We start from the raw sequence: 20,189 nt of genomic DNA, 5'->3' as shown, positions 1-20,189 counted from the left end.
GGTAGTTCGAACCGCTCCAAGAGGTCCTGGTAAGGCAAAAGCACACCATCCTCATAGAGGTCTCCAATAGTGGAGACCCCCATTTCCTCCCAACCTCGCTGTCACTGCCAATCCCCCCCATGTGGCAGAGCCTCGCAGACCCTCAACGGGATCTTCTGTTCGCCTGATTCCAGCACTGTCGCATCACTCCCGCTCCCGTAGAGGAAGCTGGAGAAGCGTCCGAGAGAGCTGGCGCAGGTCCGGGCCCAAGCTCCCGCGGTCCTCCCCAGACACAGTCCCCTGGCCATCCATTTAGTAAACCATTGAAATTTGGCTGCATGGTAATAGGCCTTAAAGTCAGGGGCTGCAAATCCCGCCTCCCGCCTGGGGCGCTGCATGGTAGAAAGCGCCACTCTGCGCCTCCCAGACCCCCATAGAAATCCTGTAGTCATAGCATTGAGCTGGGCGAAATACTTTCGCGGTATCCATAGGGGAAGGGAGCCAAAGTAATACAGAAGACGTGGCAGGGTAACAACGCCACCCTCCCCGTCACTGAAAGGGGAAGGGTTCCCCAGCATTCAAAGTTGCTCCTAGCGGTTCGCATTGCCCTTCCGATATTCCCTTCCAGTAGGTCAGAGGGCTCATGATAAATCCTGGCCCCTACGTAAGTCAGGCAGCTGCTTTCCCACCTCACACCTGGTACACCTGGAGGTGCCCCTCTACCACCCCGAATAGGGAAAAGGCACGTCTTATTCCAGTTGACTTTGAGGCCTGCCACCCGGCCCAGTCTGCCCAACAGTTCTCGGGTCCCCCGCAGCTCCTCAGCAGCATTGGCGAGGAACATTAGGAGATCGTCCGCGTACAGGGCGATGCGATGAACATGGCCCCCCCCCGTCCAATCCCCGGAAATATCGTCCCAATCGGGCATGCACCGCCAGGGGCTCTATCGCCAGCGCAAACAGGAGGGGCAATGGACATCCCTGCCTCATCCCCCTGCCCACACTGCAGGCCTCTGAAATCACCCCCGTGCGAACCCTGGCAGTCGAGAGATGGTATAATATCCTCGTCCAGTCCACAAATCTCTCGCCCAGACCAAACGCCCTAAGAACTCGAAAAAAGTACGGCCACTCCAAGCTATCGAATGCCTTTTCCATGTCAATCGATAAAATACACGCCTCTTCCCCGAAGTGCCCTGAATTGTGAAGCAATTGACATAAGCGGCGAACATTCATGGCCGTGTTCCGGGAAGGAATAAACCCAGCCTGATCCGTATGGACCAGAGTGGTCATGTGGGTCAGGAGGCGGCCGGCCAGAATACTGCTCAATATCTTGTAATCAAGATTAAGCATTGCGAGGGGGCGATAAGCAGCGCGATCCCACGCTGGTTTGTCCGGCTTGAGAAGTGGTACGATTATTGCTTCCCTGGTTGTACGAGGCAAGTAGCCCTCCCGCCTCGACCTGTTGTAGAAAGCTAATAGGTGGGGGGCCAACTGATCTACAAATGAGGCATAAAACTCTATAGGGAGCCCGTCTGTGCTGGGGTCTTATTCCTGGCCATCCGCTTTATTGCTCCCCGGATCTCCCCCAGTTCCACGTCTCGACCCAGTTTCTCCGCATCTCCCACCTCAACCTGAGGGAGTTCAATATCCAGGAAATCATCCTCCTCCAACACCCGGGGGTCTAATTGACTCTGATAGAGGGCAGTATAGTATTCTAGAAACTGGCCATTAATAGCCTGCTGCTCATAGTGCACTGCCCCATCTCCATCCCGCAGCTCTAAGATTGGAGTTCCCCTGCGCGCTGGGTTTGCCAGCCATGCCAGTAGGGCCCCAGATTTGTCTCTCTCAGCGTGCGCCTGCACCGCGTACGCCCTAAAATCAAAACAGCGCAGGCGTGCTACGTGGGTCGCCAAACCTTCCCTGGCCGCCAGGAGCCCCTCCTGTCCCTCCACCCGTTCAGGTCTCTCCCTTTCCACGTTACGGAGTTGTTGTTCTGCCCTTTGAACATCTGGGGAACAGAGGATGGAGTCCAGCCTAACATATAGCTCATGTAGAGTCGAGAAATAAGAATAGTCCCGCTCCCCTGGATGATGTGCCCTCCAAGTGTCTATCAGCTCCCAGGGCCGCTGCCAGTCACGGCGAGCTTCTGCTATTCTATGCGTGGAGGCGTCAGGGAGGGGAGGATGAGACCGATCCAGATTCACATCGGTGATACAGTTAAAGTCCCCCCCAACAGCACAGAACCAGTCAGGACCCGCGCCAGCTTCTGAGACAGCTGTCTAAAGAAAGCCGGCTGATCTACATTAGGGGCGTATATACTTGCCAGAGTGATATCCCGGCCATCCAGACGCCCCACCACCACCACAAATCGCCCCTCAGGGTCAATTATCTGTCGTACACATTGAAAGGGAACCCCCGCTCGCACCCATACCAATGTCCCTAGCGCAAAGGCCGAGTACATAGTGTGGAATACCTGACCCCTCCAGCGGCGCTGTAGTGCAACCCCTTCAGTCTTAGTCAAGTGAGTTTCCTGAAGTAAGGCTATTTGGACTCCCCTCCTCGTCAGATAGGCATGTATTTTGTGCCGTCTGTTCATCGTATGCAGCCCCCTGACATTCCAGGTCATAATTTTTATGCCTATGGAGGTACCCATGATCCTGGCTCTATATATTGATCTCAATGATTACCCTGAGCGACATGTCTGACCCCCCCTCTTGTCTCAAACACTAAACCCTACCCAACTCCCACACCCCAGGACAGGCACACAAAAACAGGTCCCCATCCAAACTAAGGCAGTCATGCTCGAAGCCAAGGAAAGGTGGAGGTACGTGTCCCGCTCCCGATGTCCCCAGAAGCCCCCCCCGACACCCCCCGCCAACTCTAGGCCATCCTATCGGGCTCCATGATATAGTCAAGCCCCCCCAGCAGATATCAGTTAGGCCACCGGGACCAGGGCCCACACGGGGCTGCCCACCAGCTTCTTGCCAAGAGACAGGCCAACAACCTAGCCCAACACCTCATCTGCCATCTGTGGAGTGACATCTGGAAGTTCGAAATCAGAGAGCCCCTGGACACTACTCGCCCCCGAGCTCTCAGATCTGTCTCTCTCGCGGTCCGTGTCAGCGCCAGCCAGACCACCAATCCCACGGCTAATGGTCGCCACCGCCAAGACCGCCCTGTCTCGTTCTCGCTGGCGGTCAGCAGGAGAAAGGGGCCTCGGTGGGGGAGAAACGGGGGACAACCGCCCCCGGGGCGAATTCAGATGTGGCGAACGTGGCCCAACGTCACCTCGGGTGTCCAGCCAGTCCCAGGCGGCCTGTGGGGTGAGGAAAAAGTGCGTCTTTTCCCCAGAGGTTACCCTAAGGCGGGCCGGGAACAACATTGCATAGGGAAGATGAAGTTGGCGCAGTTTCCGCTTAACAGCCAGAAAGGAGGATCTCTGACGCTGCACCTCCCTAGTATAGTCCGGGAATATCATCACCTTGCTGTTCCCGATCTGTAGGTTCTGTTTCTCACGGGCCCTCTGCAGAAGAAAGTCTCGATCCCGTTAAGGCAACAGCCGCACCACAAATGGACGGGGTGGAGCCCCACACCCAGGTGGGCGAGCCGGAACCCTGTGAGCCCGCTCCAGTGCATAGAAGGGGGAGAGACCCTCCGGGGCCACCTCAGCCTTCAGCCAGCTCTCCAGGTACTGCACCGCACCAGCCCCCTCCTCCCGTTCCGGAACGCCAATTATGCGGAGGTTGTTCCTTCTTGAGCGCCCCTCGCTGTCCTCAGCCCTCATCTCTAGGACCTTAACCCTATGCACCACCTCTTTCAGTGAGCTTTGAAGGTTAGTGACAGCATCCGGGATGGCCTTCATGGTGGTCTCGTTGGTCACTACCCTCTCTTTAATTTTCCGGTGGTCATCTTTCAGGAGAGTGAGATCTGACCCAATGGTGTCTATCCTCGCCTCCAATGCCTCTCGGGAGGATATGATGACCAGCATAATGTCACCCAATGAGGGGTCTCCGGGCTGCACCCTACCATGTCCCTCGGCCATACCGCCCTCGTCATCCGAGTGTTATTCCAGTTTGGACGGCCGCAGAACCTCGTATCTCTTGCTCCTGGACACTCTCCCCATTTTCCAAGGTAGAGTTGGGAGAACAGTGGTGCGTGCAGAAAGGTCGTGGGCCCCGCCCCTACCAGTCAAGTATGGGGCCACTTCGCCCTCCCGTGGGTGCGGTGGCACCTCAACCCACACACGAAGTGCCTGACAGCACGGAGGCCCAATGTCTCCAGCCCAGAGTCACCCCTGGAAGTTGCCCCAGCTTGATCAGCGGCTTGTCGGACGGTCCATCCAGGCGCAGGAGGGCACGCCCTTGTAACGGTGCAGGAAATAGAAAGACCCGCAGTACTGTCGCTGTGGCCCTCCGGCGCAGCAGGTCCAGGGCCTTAGACGGGATGGGCCTGCACTGCCAGGGATGGCAACCCTCGCTTCCCTCACTGCCAGGCAGTCCCCAGCACCCGCACGACCGAGCCGTGAGCAGCGACCTCGCTCCCTCTCAGCCCCGCTCGCTGGTTAAGTCTCCGTGCCACTCGGCTTGGGCAAGCGAGGGACCCGCCATCACTCACCAGGGGGAGCCTGCACTCAGCGCTCATCACACCCTGGAATCGCAGTCCCCCTCAGGTGCCTCCAGCCACAGTCTACTCACGCCCTCTTCTTCTCAGGGTCTCCGGGGGTCCATGGCAGTCACGGCAATCGCCAGTCCCTCTAGGCGCCGCATCCGTCCACGAGCCGCGGGATCTCCAGGCGCACGGACCGCAGGGGTGCCGGCCGCAAGCCCAGCGCAGGCGGATGTAGCCACAATCAGCCGCCTGCAGCTGGGCGGGGTGCCCAGTACCTTTAGCCTGCGCCGGCAGGCTCCGTGTGCAGGATAGGCGGCCCTGATGCAGGCAGGCTTACTGCAGGAAAGGCGGCGTCCCTCTATCCGCCATTTTGGGGTCAGGCAGCCTCAGTCCGTCCATCCGCCGAGACGAGCCCGTCCTCGCTACCCCGCAGCCTCACCGTCCCGAGGGCTCCTAGGTCATATCTCACCTCCAAGCAGCCAGTCCACGACAGCCAGCAGTCGCTCCAGGGGCATCCAGACTCCCCAACGGCTGGCGTCGCTCTCTCCAAGCACAGCCGCCATTTTGGGTCCCGCTTCGGCAAGGAGCAGCTCGCAAAAAGTATTTGGATGCCTCCTATGATCTGGGCCCCTCACGCCTCAGAGAGTGTAGCCGGGGGGGGCACCCGGTATTCCGCTCCAGTTTACAGCGTCGGGGACCTCCGTATATCGTCAGGATAAGCTTCGGCGGAGGGCAGCCACGGAGGAGCTCCGAGGTCCGCTGCTGCCTACATCGGCGCCAAGCCACGCCCCCTAAGAACTTCTTGTTATTATCATTGCAGCAGTGGGGTGACGCTCCTCCGAAATAACGTAAGAAGTGATGCATTGTATATGCTGGGATTGAGAAGGGAGCAAAGAAGAGTGATAATGATGTCAATCAATGATAAGTAATGGGTGAGCTAAAAGCCCTTTATAGAGGGTATTTTAGGCACACTAGGTCGCCAAGGATAGTGCATTAGGCTGCCTGAGGGCTTGACCTGAAAACAGCAGCTTTTTATCATAATCCCTGGTCTCTAAATCAGTCGAAATTTACAGACTCACATTCTATACAATCAGAAACTATCAAAAATGGAACTTATTACTGATGTTACAACCCTAGAGGCATTTGCAAAGTCTCATCAGGACAAGTTGCCTGAAAATGTAATGGCCATACCACTATGTTCTAGAAGATTTAGGATATTTACTCAACAATGCAAACTATGGAATTTAAGACTGCAACAATGGTGAACATAAAAAATCATTTAAATGTCATTGTATAGGGGGAGTTGGGAAGGTCCCAAAATAAAATACACTTTAAGCATTTGAGAAAAGATGGATAGTTCAATTACATTTGGTCAAAAGCACCAGCCAAAACTACATGGACTTGAAGCACCTCTGAGTGGTGGCTTTATGGTTTTCATCTAGGAACCTGCCCTGTGATAGCCTCTATCGTTGTTGCTGGTTGCATTGTATCTTCCTTTTGGATGCTACAGAGCTGTCCACTGCGGAATTATGGACAGCCTGTACTCTTTCACGTGCAGTAGACGCCTTACATGGAATCCTCAAGGTGGCACCCTCTGTATGGCTAACATTGCTTTGATGAACATGGAACTTTCTGAGTGATGAATGTAGAAAGCATGGAAGCCTGCTATGTGTTCTAGAAATGGAAAAGATTTACTTGCAGGTGGATTGTTTGGCATACCTACAGGTGCACATAAAGTCAAGCTTCATATTATGAAACTGATAAGAAAATGTGATATTTAAATGTACACAAGAAAGCCAAATCACCTCCTTAATACAATCTGGAATTCTCAGCAAGTAGGTAGTACTTTGACTATACCAGCAAATGCAGACATGGCTGATATGAAATCAACGTATGTGAGGATACAATGTAGTGTTTTCATTCTATAGAATGCACTCTGTTTTATGTTGTAACATGTGGAATCAGATATATGTCTGGATCCATGGCTACCCCTAGGTTTCTGACTTCTCATGATATTGCTGGAGAGGCCTCATTTTCCTTAGGCCATATGGCAGTAGGCTGGTATATGAATCCAACATGGCAGCACCTTTTACAAGTAATAGTCCTGGGTTGAGCGCCCCATGCCATCCTACAGGCAAACCAACATGGCAGCAGCCACTTCCCAAGCCCACCTGACAAAGCGCTTACTAGGCCATTTTTCCCCATACTTGAAGCACTTTGGCTATAACTATCCAGGGCCTCCCAACATGCCACAACATTGATGATCGCTGAACCATCCTGTTTCCCCATCCCACCGCGGACCGCATTCTGACTGCGTTGGACCCGCTAAGAGGTATTGTTTCTGCTTTTCTCTTTAGAATGCATACATTTGTCACCGGGACCTCTTCCCAGCTTAATGGCCAAGTAGTAGTAGTAGTAGTATTAGTAGTAGGAGTAGTATCTTTATTCAATGTTTCCATAAAAATCATAAAAACACAACAGCACACAAATATATTAAAAAAGTTCGCCCAGGTCCGTGTTCTTAAAATAAAACTATGAAAACGCAGGAATTCATAAGACATGTAACTGTGTCACAATTCACATTTTCATCTCCAGATGACTGTTTGGTTTTGGGATAAGACCAAAATGCATATCATAACTGTGCTAAGGAACCATATATATTTTGGTGTTTGATAAAGTTTCAAGTGCACAACTCTATAAAATATTTACAATATAGTAAGATTGATGTGAGAATAAACACGGTACCACCATCAATTAAAAACGTGCCCATTGTGGAACCAGTTAAAACACTCTTTAAGATCATAGATACTACCATTTAAGATCCAATTAAAAGATAACATTCATTCATCACAGTAAGACACCACTTTCAGTGAACTATGACCAATTACAAGTATGCTAGTAATGGTGTTCTTTAAAATAAATTCACCAACAATATCCTACAAAGATTTTCCTAAATAAATGAGTACATTACTAACATTGGTTAAAATCTCATAAGAATCCCCATTCTTGCAAGGTGATTTATCTTTTCTAAAACATGTGGATGTGGCAGACGTATACAGTACTTCATAATTGGATCATTTGATGTTCGAAGATTTCAGTATCCTATTCCTTAATCTCCAGGCATGTAGAAAAATCTAGACAGTCCAAAAATTAGATATTTTGTACAATCAACTTTTAGAATTCTTATGCTCTCGGTTAGTCGATTGGCAACCAAAATCCGACATATTGGCAATAACCAGGTTCTTCTAATCTGTTTGTACTTAAGACAGAAATTTGAAAGTGTACTTCTTTTTCAAGTACGGCCGTGCAGGCCATACAACTGGATGAGATGTTTGCATCATTCCAGTTATTGCAAAAACTATTGACTGGAAGGATACTATATCTAAATTTTAGGTATAGGGATTTTGCAAGCGGAGGTTCTATACGATTCAGAATTCTTCCTGCTGCAATTTGTCTTTAAAACTCAGGAATCTGCTTGTCAACTCCCCTGCAGTTCTCTTGCTTAACCAAATGTAATTCACATAACTCCAGAACTCTTTTTAAGAAAATGTAAGGACCTTTTTTGGATACTGTCAGGGTACAGCAAACGATCGCCAATGTCCAATTTGACCGGCCAACCCTTATTGTAGTTGAACCACTGGATGCACCCTCTGGTGTCAGATAATATGTCTAAAAATTATTTTTTGTATGGTTAATGGTGAGTCATTTGACCAAATGGGGATCCAGCAGGTAAAGGGCTAGAGAGCGATCGCATGAGCGATGCTCTCCAGAGCGAGGTCCAAACGCATTGGTATCAGTGGTGCATTTCGGGGGAGCTCCAGGACTGGACCCACTAACAGGTATCATTTCTGCTTTTCCTTTGGAATGCATACATATGTCGCCGGGACCTCTTTCCAGCTTAATGGCCAATTATACTTTGTTCAAAACTTATGTCTGTCTATGGATACTCTGTTGGCACCTGCATGACCCCGTGGCGAGATGAGTTTTCCTCACTATAGTTGAGGATACATTTTTGAAATACAGGTAACCCCTTCTAATTTTCCTACATCTTACCATGCCATATACAGGTGATTGCTTATATATATATTTTACTTATTTAGCTTCTATTCATCTTATTTTAGACACTGTTTACATACCAGTCGCTCGACTGGACTTTATCCCTGATACCACTACCAACAGTAAGACCCTGATAATTTTGGACATTGTAGCATCCATGTTCTTCCTGCTCCTTCCTGGGCTATGGACACTCTTTCTTGCCCGAAACGTTTTTCTTCTCACACCCTGAATTTGGTATCTCAGGTTATTATGGCACTATAGCTGCCATTTGTGCCCTGTTCACCTTGTCTGTATGCTAACACACCAGGCTTCTATCCAAGCATGTAACCCCCCACTCACCAGGGTGTTTCCTGCTATTTCCATAATGCCTCTAAGGGACAGCATAGGCTCAGTGGTATTTTGTGCCTTATCCATCTCCCTGTTGATTTTTTCACACATTTTCTTTTGACCACGGTGCTATCTTCCATGCAATTTCCATGTTGGACTTCAGCTACATTTTTTACCTGTATTTATTATTTTGTTTATATCATATACACACTACAAATATATCTTTCTTCTGATCATTGTCTAACTTTACAAACATCCTCTTGAAACTAAACTATTGCACTGTTTATACCTTGTTCATAATGCCATGTACCGCAATGCTATTATAAAATGCATCTTTACATTTTTTTGGTGCAGTTTTAATATTTTTGGACTGATACTATAATTAGGCTTCATAATGCCAAAAATATGCTTTCTTTTATCTTGTTTCTGTTCATGTAATTTTTCAGTTAGGTCATTACATATACATCATAAAATCATGTATACTGTCTTTTGGGTTTGCCATCGATCTATGTCCCCCCCCCCCTTCTTTTCTCCTTTTCTCCTTTCTTTCTGCATTATTTTTTCACTCTCAATTGTTTTTTATGTGACTACCCTTACACGGTGATCTAATGTATATGTTTTTATGGTAAATTTTCATAAAACATTTACTTACCTTACACTTGGTCTACACTGTCTGCCATGAGAAAGTCAAATGCTTGCTCGCCAAGAGGTGGGGTGAAACACGTGTTGGCTGTCTTTTGTACAAACTGTGGTTCCTACCCTGGAACCTTGCAGAATTGGAATAAAAAAAATGCTGCACTAAACCAGGATTAACGACTCGAATACATTAGAACTACAAAGTGATGGAATATACACTATTTCAGCTCTGTACTTCACCTCTTTGTGAACTACATACTAATGGGTTAGGTGTTTCCCTCTTCCAAGGACATATGAATACACTAATTCTACCCATTGCTCAAGGACGGGTATCCTTTGGGATATCTACCCCTGCTGAACTATCGCCTGTGAAAGGAAAGGCTCCCTCAGCCTTCTAAGACACAAGCAAACATCTCTGTTTTGCCTTCCAATTTGACCAATGCAGGCAATGAGGGTAGTTTTGGTATTTAGGCCCCGGCTCAGTCTGCACCCAGGGAAACCTGCCAGGCCAAGACATTTATGAAAACAAGGTGCCTAGGGTATTCTGGAGTTATGTAGTTTGCATGGATGCCAGTTACTTTTCTGGGCCAGAATTTCCTGCAAACGCTAAACTTTGGCTAAATCACATACTTTCCTCATATTTCTGTGAAGGAAAATTGCAGAATCTATGATGATCCAAAACATTTCTCTCACCTTCCATTCCAACACTTCTCCCAATTAAAATGCTACCTCAAATGTTCACCAACTATTATGCATATAGTATATTAATTACATAGGACCTCATAATAGCAATCTATTTGCTATTACCATTATTAGATAAAGATTAAGCAGAATTTCAAATGAGTCAATACATTTTAAAATGCAGATTCATGCTACACAAATCCTAATTCACAATATACAAAAGTTAGAAAATGTTAGTTGATGTTCTGCGAAGATGTCTAGAGAGGTCAAATATAATGAAAATGCTTTCAGCCTCATGTGCCATGCTAATGGTTTCCACAATATTTGGTTCAAGGAGATAAACGCACAGCTTATTGACCATGGCAGAGCTATCTCGATTTTAAACAATTTTTGAAAGATAAATAGACCGTTCTAGCAGCCCTTTGTGGCATAACAGGCTATGTTGGGTCATTTTAAATTCACAGTACTGCTAGTTAGGGTACTTGAAGCCCTCTGCAGCAGGCTCATTAGCCTAACAAACTATCTGGCTCCTGCAAACAAAATAATGATTTATAGTGCAGATGCATTATCTCCCCAGACTATATTTCACAACAGGCCAGAGCCAGTGTAGGCTGGAGCAATATCAGTCAAATGTAAGTTCTACCTAACTTGTGATAACTGTGCCCCAGTGCAATTTGCTATTTAAAGCACAATGCTATGTTAGAATCTGGGGATTTCCTTTTTGGACATTGCTTCTAAATGACTGGTAGCTTTAGGCAGTGACAACCAATTATGTATCAGTAATAGGAAATGTCTTGAAAGTTGCTGACTTAAGAACAGCATGACTCGTGTTTTGTACAGTTGTGCAATCTCTTCACACAGCAAACTCTTTTTTGACATATCTTATGTGAAAAGTGAAAATGGATCTCAGCTAATGCCCATTGAATTCTTGGTGTCCCAGCTGTGACAGAGACCTAGTGTTGGTACCACCTTTCATATCAGCTCTTCGCACACAACACTGCAGCATTCCACAGGGGCCCACCATAATCACCATCTACCTAACTCCCTTACCAAACCTAATTAAATCACTCGCCTATTACAACTGTGCAGATGACACCCAAATCATTTTTAAAAATTGATGGTCTGGAAGACCTCTACATTTTAAAACTTGATGACTGCTTTCGGGCAATAAACACAAGAATAACCATCTATAGCTAAATACCGCAAAGACAGAGCTTACCACCTGCAGACAGAGACAAAAGGCCATATGTATCAAAGGGTTTTACCCATTCTGTGTCTATGGGAAAATGTGTTCATACATATGGCACATAGTTGTATACCAAAATGTTACTATCTTAAATTTAAGAGAACGACTAAGAAGATTGGTAGGTTGAGTAATGATGTGGGAAGGGGAAGCTCTACTTACATAGAAGTATCATATTTAAATAATTTTAGGCAGTTTAAAAATACTTTATGCCAACTTCATCTTAAGGATTAGGGGTGCCCCTAGCAAGAAATATTTGGGGGGCTGATAAACTTTATATTTTATCACTCATTTTCTGCTAACTCAAGCTCAATGATTCCAAACAATCCTGGAATATGGGTTAATTGTTGAGAAAGAGAAATAGGCTTAAAATAGATAGAAGTTAGAGACAAAGTTCACTTTACCAGGGGGGCCTTGGAAGGTGGGTGCACTGGGCAATTGTCCACATTTCCTGTACCTTAAAACACCTCTACTCTATGTCTCAAAATAATACAAAAAACCTTATTTAACGCCACCTTTTCAACCCACTGGTAACATGTCAATGCTCATTTACTTCAACCTGCCCTTCAGGAAAGGCTTTAAATTGAACAGCTCGTATTCCCACAAAATAGAGTTTAGGAGCGCTTCACTTTGTCTTGAATACAAAATGTTATTGCTCTAGTTGGTCATTAGAACTCTGTGGTGAGGTTAGGGTCTGATTTTACTCATACAAAATGATAGAAATTCAGACGTTATAGTTAACTGAGCTAACTGTAACGTGCTGATCCATAATGCACTGCTTATAAACCTCACATATTGCATCACTCATGACATGGTCAGTGATGTCACTGATGATAACAGTGAAAACATCATTCTGGGTTCATTTAGTTTTATGGAACCTTGTTTTCATTGGTAGGTTCACTGCATGATGATAAAAGAAAGACTTCACTAATTTTATCAACATCACAGCTGCCACAGTGGTATAAAACAAATGCAGCATTCATCACACTGTTCTTAATACTTAGGTACCTTCAATAAACTCACCCAAATAGGTAAGTATTCATGAAATGTCACTGCTTTGCCGCTCTGTTATCATCATTAATTACAGCCACCCTTGGGCTTCCTTCCGGCTGTGCAAACCAGGACTCCTCGCCTGCCACTGGATGTTCAAGAGATTATGGCGCAGGAGTCAGATTACTATAGTCCATGAATTTGTATATGGAGCGGTCCTTCGAGGTGGTCTGGCAGCTCCAGATTTCACATAAAGCTCAATTCCACCAGCTGCATGTGTAATGGCGGAATATATATATCAATATTTACTACTGGCAGTCACCATTAGACTTTAGCATTTCTAATGTTTGTGTAGTTTAAGCTTGGTTTGTATAGAAAGAATAACGCAGGTTTTCCTAACTATAATGTGTGTGTGTGTGCGTGTGTGTGTATGCGCGTATGTGCGTGTGTGCCTGTGTGTGAGCATGTGACTGTGTGTGTGGGGGTGTGTGTGTGATTTCTTTTCAAAACTAAAAAGGCGGCTCACCTGGATGTTAGTTCAAATTCACCCATTAGTTTAATCAAGCAAAATCAAATGACACATTGCGACAGAGGTATTATTCACATATCCCAAGAGCACATAAAGAAAACTGTTTAGGACAATATATTTAGCTAAAACCATAATTAAAATTCAAGGATCCTTAAAGAAAGCAAATAAAGATAGCCAGGCAACTGAATCATTCACAATAAGCAAGAGGATAGCATAAAGTTGACCCCCAGAAATATTCTAAGTATGGAGTCAAAATGACAGTCCGGTGCCTTGATGAAAGTGGGCAAAAGTCCTAGCACGCATCCTAAATCAGAAACTTTTATATGTGCTGAAGAATAAAAAATGATGTTCTCTACATAGAGTGAGGTGGTAACACAGGGATGAACTTTTAAAGTTACATGTACAAACAAACCACAGAAATTGTGTTACATAAGACAGACTACTCTAGGGATCACCCAAATTATGAATAATTAGTATCAACTTTACCGTATATGCAAGGGGGAAAACCATTGCATGCCTAAACAGTAAACCATTTAAAAATGAGTTGACAGTACAGTTGAGACAGCAACCAGCACCAGCCTTGCTTTTTTAAACATACAGAACATCTCCAGCTGGCTTCCTATGAACCGCATTAATTGATAACAGTGCAAAGGAACAGCACCACCAAAAAGATTGTATTTTGTCAATTTTATGAAAAAGAAAACACAGAATGAGAGGGAAATCATGGACGCAGTGCAACTTTTAGAAGCCATATTGTATTTTCATCTATCTGCGCAAACAGTCCAAAGGCCCAGTAAATTAGTTTGGCGTCCTTGTTGTTTTAAGTTAAACACAGGAAAATGAATACTTATTTTTATTAATAAAGCTGCTACAATATGTATCTTACTGTCAGCCATGGTGATTGAAGGTGTCATGTGATTGTTCACAGGTGTGAATTGAAAGACCGTCTGCTAAAAGTAATGAAGGCCCTCGCTGGAATTGTACTACTGCTCACCTGCTTTGGTGGGACATATTCTGGCGGTAAGTACCAAGCCATTTGGCAAACACTATGTACGGCTGCAGAGGTTTTCCTCCTCAAACTTCTTGAGGATTTTCCATTCTTTACAAGCTTTGTCGTATTCATGAAGATTGAAAAGGTTTTATGAAAATACATATGTAAGTTTTAAGAGGTACAACATCCCAAAATAATTTTAAAAATCATTTTGGTTGAGAATGTTTTTGCAACAAATGTGTTTAGCACAAAATTCTACCTCATAAAATGTTTTCCACCATGTGTCACATTTTGCATCTCTATGCAGTCGCAAAGTTTATTACGTTCATAAAGACTTGCTGGCAAAAATTGTATTTCCTGCACCACTAACTGTACAATGATTTGGGCAACACAAGGATTATGTTTTCAGGTGGTTCAATGTGTTGATTCCCAACATAAGCAGTGTGAGTGGTGGCTTTTCAACCTTTTACATTTGCGTCCACATTAAGGTGCCGTGCTGCACTGCCCTACGCCAAAATCCCATAAATGAGGCCCTTAACTCACACAGAATTTAACCAAACTCACACAGAATTTAACCAACACTGATACCCACACACAACAGCCCCAACACCTACTTTACACCTACATTAAAGCATGACCTGCCATAAAAGTATGCCGACAAGAGTGGAAATACAGCTGAACTACAAATCCCTTGCTCCCCATGTAATCCTGCATACTGACTAGGGGTGTACAAACTTGGATGATTTTCTTATATGCTAAATCTCTTAAATTTATACAGACATTGCAAAATTGTGGTTTAAGTGCGAATGTAGGTTGCTAGACCCATGTGACTTTTTCATGCAAAGACATTCTTCACATTAAAAAGATTCGAAAATTCTGAACTCTGATTCGAGCAGAAAACATCTATCAGTGAGACATTCTCTGTATGAACCTGTCTCCCTTGGACAAATATAATGTTAGATAATGCAACATATTGAGAAACGTGAACATTTTAACATATTGCAAATTTCACTGGCCTAATTTAAATGTAGTTGTGGCCTATTAATTGACTCGAGCATTACTAGGTGCTAGAGAGACAGCAAATAATATGGATTCAGCCTGCAATCTGCACACAATCGGCTCCTATTTAGGGAGCTTTTCTATTGGGAACGTGTTATCTTTTTTCACCTCGGATGCGCAAGCGGCATGCATTCGTTGTGTGTGGATGTTAGAAGTATCTACTGCACGCTTGTCTACCTTCTCGGGCCCAGTGACTTTGTTGCTTCGGTGAACAGTGGTGAGAAATGAAAGCAAAACTTAATCTGGTAATTTGAGTACTGCACATCAAACAAGACATAGATAGTAGTAGTAACAAAAAAAATAAAAGATATAAACACATGACATCTGGAGACCCGAAATGTGTAATCGATTTTTTCTTTGCAGTTCATAGCACTTGTTCCCTCTTGCATTCTACGGTATGTGAGGCAGTGCTTTATGATGTACCGTCCTACTATTGTGTGCTATGTGCCCCTCGAAGTGTGTGTATCTCCTATGTTGTTCCTCATCTGTAGATTATCAGACCACACTTGGTGGGTCTTCTGATCCTTCTGAAATGCAGTGGGGCTCAACTGCTCATTGTCATAAGATTCACATTCTGAAGCCCTGGAGCTTTGCAGTTCTCATTCGATTCACATTCCACTGTGCCGTGCTCGTGCAGTTACAAAATTACATTTAAACACCAATAGGAATGCCATCGGGTTCACTTTTTGATACTTGTGGGCCATGATGTTAAGATCTCATTTCAGCTCATAGTTTAAAGCAATGACGATCTCAAGAGTCTTTAGTTCACATTTCAACATCCATCAGTGTTGAAATTATAACACCTGCCAGGCATGCCACTGCAGCCACATTTCAACATGCAAGAGCCATTCGTTTGCATTGCAGGTGCATGTCCTTTTATCCACAGCACCCAAGGACCAGGCAGGTAGCCACACACTACAGTGGTCAATACGGTAGTCCACAGGTTCGCCTTTACAGCACCTTGAAACAGTATCTCAATTGGCCTTAAAAATATCATACGCAATGTAGCCGTTTTAGACCGACAAGGCAGCAAGTCCATCATTAAATGTCCTTTGACCTGTGATTAATGTAAGAGGTGTAAGAAATGTTTGAGCCAGTCTGTCTGTCTGCTTTATATGTAAGAGCATAACTGCTGTGGCCCAAAGTTTTGCTCAAAAGTCCTATTGAATGTCGGGGTGCTGATTATCAAGGAATACCCAGAGGGTTAAATATCCTGGAGTTATGCTAACTAACATCGGCTCACTGTTAGACCGGAAAGCCTTATGGTGGTTTTCCACACAACTTTTTGCCTACCTCCTCCATTTTGCTGACCTTGTATTTGCTGGAGCTAGGACGTTGTGCACATTACCACTGCCCAGTGCTAAAGTGCTTGTGGTCTCTACCTCCTCTAAACATGGTAATATTGCCTCATGTCCAATTTGCATATTTAATTTACTTACAAGTCCCTATAAAGTGGTACTACCTGTACTCAGGGCCTGTAATTTAAATGTTACTAGTGGGACCGCAGCACTGATTGTGTCACCAAAGTAGCCCTCAAACCATGTCTCAGGCCTGTCAATGCAGAGCCTGTGTGTCCACCTTGCATAAGAAATATTTTGTCAGGCTCAAACCATCTCTTTTTTATACACATATATAAACCCTAGGGTAGGCTCTAAACAACCCAGAGGGTAAGGTGCACAGTATTTACAAGTCAGTACATGTACCATTACATTTTACATGTCTTGGTAGTGAAAAACTCTCAAATTCATCATTCACAACTGCAAGGCCTTTCTCTCTCATAGGATAACGTTGGAATTACCTTATGACATTTTATAAGTGTAATTTCAAATTGGGAAGAGATGAACCCTTGGAGTCTGGTGTCTCTGGAATCACAATTTCCAAATGTATGGTGAAGTCAGGTTTTAAAATGCAATTCTGAAAATGCCACTTGTAGAAAGTTTGCATTTTCTTTAGGGGTGGGCGGAATTTTTAATTCTGGTGACAGAATTAGAGTAATTTAGTAATTCAGCTTTACTGTTGTAACTGCTGTACTAATCGATGTTGCCACTTCGCTCTGCAGGCATAATTAATGCACTCAATATAATTTATGTTTCAATGGTTTAAAAAGTTGAAATTTTATTGAGGGTAACCACTTATAAGAATTGAAGTCGCTAATGGGAGTCATTGTTATGATGACATGTGTCTGTGATACCTGCTAAAGGGCACCTGCTGTCCATCAGCATCAGCATCAGCAATTAAAGCACGTGCTTCCACCGTCTGAGTGAGATTGCGATCTCTGCCTGGCGCACGCTCCCGGAATCTCAGAGCTCGCTGTCTGTGCCCCCTGCCTGCAAACCTCCCTCAGGCTCTAAATCCCAAATTTCAGGTTTTTGGTCAAAGGGATGCCTTAAAACGCGTACCAACTAAATAAATTAAACAAGCATTTACAATGCAATGGTCTCGGCAATATTATAGGTAGAGCTATTGGTATTGCTCATTATTTTTTAATCATTTTTGTATCCCTAAATAAATGGCATTGTCATTTCTATTGGCATTAGCTTTTTTTTTGCATATGTGATACCTATTGCATTAGCAGAGAGAAAGTGAGGTAGTGAGTTAGAGAGTGAGGTAGTGAGATAGAGAGAGAGGTAGATAGAGAGTGAGGTAGTGAAAGAGTGAGGTAGTGAGGGAGAGGGATGTTGTGAGGTAACAACAAACAACAAAATCAGAGTAAAGCTAAAGGCATCACACCTGCCATGGGTATTTTGACTACTATCTATGATTGACGCAAGAGTCCATAAATCCTGTATGGTCATATGTGGCAGAACATATAAGATGGACGCCAACATTTTATTGGAGAAACTTGCAATACTACTTTTTCGTTTCTGCGCAAAACGTGCCAACTGGAACAAATACATGGTGAAAAAAGCGAAGGGTGCCTTTCTCTGGCCATAGCTGCCGGATTACTCCCATGCAGGGACACATATAACCGGCCATGTTTTTTAATCAACAGGACTTTGAAAGCATATCCGTGCTTACAATAAAAAAAACAAGCATTACAAGTCTTAGCAGTACTGCTGGCTCTAAAGTCAGAATTCGCTTAAAGGCGATGTGTGACATTTAGCCTTGCTGTCTGGGGCCTGCGTGAAACTTCTGGAATAGGAGAGAAAAAATCTTACTATGTTAGCACAGCAGAAATATTAAGTTTGTATCATGATTGCCCATATACTGTTTTCTTCGTTTCATATTACTCAAGCACCAGAAACGCTGCATAAGTGTTTGCACCAGTGCAAAGTGTTTTTGTAATCGAACCCTAGTATTGTACATTTAACGGCCATTGTTACCAGGGGCCAAATTAGGGACCTGACACTGCTGGTCTGTTTTGCGTGTGTACCTGGCAAAGACCGTGACGGTGCGTGAGATTGTTTGGGGAAATATGCGTGTTCCAGAAGCACACTCAAGTCGTCTGCCTTGAGGGCAGTGACGCAATACCATGAGGAGGGGTGACTTCATACTATAGCGGCAGATCCAAAGTGAAGTGTGTGACAGCAGCGGCAGGCAAGGAATTCATTTCAGGGACCACAGAGACCCCCACACACGCCCACACTTCCGCCGCCCTCTAAAATGCACCTCCTGGGTGAAGGGCAACGCCAGAGGTGTGCATACAGCGCACTAGCTGCCAAACAATGCTTGCACTCCCACAATGTTGGTTTAAACATGCACGTGTGTTAGTAAAACTGCATAGGAGCAAAGGAATCTCCCCACCTGTAGGGGTGTTTCCTCACTCGCATGAGGATATGACCTCCACAAATGAGGAAAGAACCCTTTGAAATTGTGCTGCCCAAAATGTGCATCATCGCTGGCTACATCCCAATCTGCCATACGAAAATGGCCGGGGGTTGGGGGTTCTGGTTCAAACGCTTCTGCGACACTGTAAGGCGACTCTGGGCGTGTTATTGCAACTCATTCAGTAGGACCTGAAGTGAAGGCTTGCAAAGTATACATACACACTGTGAAAAGAGAGTCCAGGACCAGCAATAAATATGGCTTTTGGTGCCATGTGGTCACTCTACTGTGTGCAGAGGTCAAAGTGGACAGGATCTGTGGGGCAGGACTTGCCCATATTTATTTTTTCCTTTAACAAAAACAGCTCCCCTTCTTTTTGTAAAGGACAACGATCCCGGGGGCAGTTAGCTTAAACAGCTGGAAGTGAAAAGGGGTGGGGGGGGGAGTCTCCGGTGTTATGAAGGCGCGAGAGAGGTACGACCCTGAACAAGAAACAAGACTTTTTGCTAGGGTGCCTGCTGAAAGAAATGTAAATATGTGCGACTGATTGATCTGCGAATGTAAAGGCTGCTCGGGGGCCGGTGGTGGAGCCCTTTGAAGCTTGTTGGTTACAAAGCTTAATTCTTTTTCAGAGGTATGCTGAGGTTGTTACCAACGTGTGCTTTTAATGGACAGTTAAAAAAATGTTTGGACTAGGTGCAGTTTGTGTATTAATAAAATGTATATTTTAGAAGAGCTTTTTTAATCGTGAAACTAAATCTTCTGCACACTTGTGGCAGCCAATCTCATACTGTGCAATGCTAGTTTAAAATAATGTAATCACAGGGCTTTCTGCCACAGGGTAGACCTCGTAGTACTAAAAATACACAAGTCATTGTTCCCCACCACACCAACCCGGATTCAGATCTCGTTACACCGACAGATCTCCGCAGTGATCGCATTAATCAATAGAGTCGTCGTCATAACGTCAAATAGCATATGTCCCCCTCACTAGTTTCCCTTGCGTTTATTTTTCATTTAAGGTGTGCGTTATGTTGTATGCCGTTACCTAAAGGTGATACACCAACATAATTAAGATTATTTAGTTCTCTTCAGCCAGGCCTTTCACTTTGTTCCCACGCCCTCTCCCCTTCTCCCCCCCCCCTCCCTCCCCACAATTAACCCAGGATCACAATTCCCGTACTTTTTTTCATGCACTTTGATCGCTGGTTGTGTGAAGCACTACTCACTTGCGTATCCGAAGGAGTATTTGGCCAAGTTATAAACTCTTATGTGTTTGCGCAGTCAATTACGGAACAGAACATACTTTTTTTTCCAAAATGAAAT

General features: G+C 45.0%; 1 protein-coding gene across 4 annotated transcripts in view; it reads left to right on the top strand.

Annotated features, from left to right (window-relative positions):
• Window positions 1–20,189, top strand: part of LOC146857260 (uromodulin-like) — a 389,869-nt gene that overhangs the window by 5,961 nt on the left and 363,719 nt on the right. For all 4 annotated transcript variants that reach the window (XM_085647771.1, XM_085647766.1, XM_085647769.1 and 1 more), the window contains exon 2: window positions 13,977–14,068. In XM_085647771.1, the coding sequence (XP_085503897.1) occupies window positions 14,008–14,068 (61 nt within the window). In that variant the 5' untranslated portion in view covers window positions 13,977–14,007. The remainder of the gene's footprint in view (window positions 1–13,976; window positions 14,069–20,189) is intronic.

This window comes from Triturus cristatus, chromosome 3_2, assembly GCF_964204655.1.
Source record: "Triturus cristatus chromosome 3_2, aTriCri1.1, whole genome shotgun sequence".
NCBI lineage: Eukaryota > Metazoa > Chordata > Amphibia > Caudata > Salamandridae > Triturus > Triturus cristatus.
Note: the sequence above shows the minus strand (reverse complement) of the source record. Positions and strands in the feature narration are given on the sequence as shown.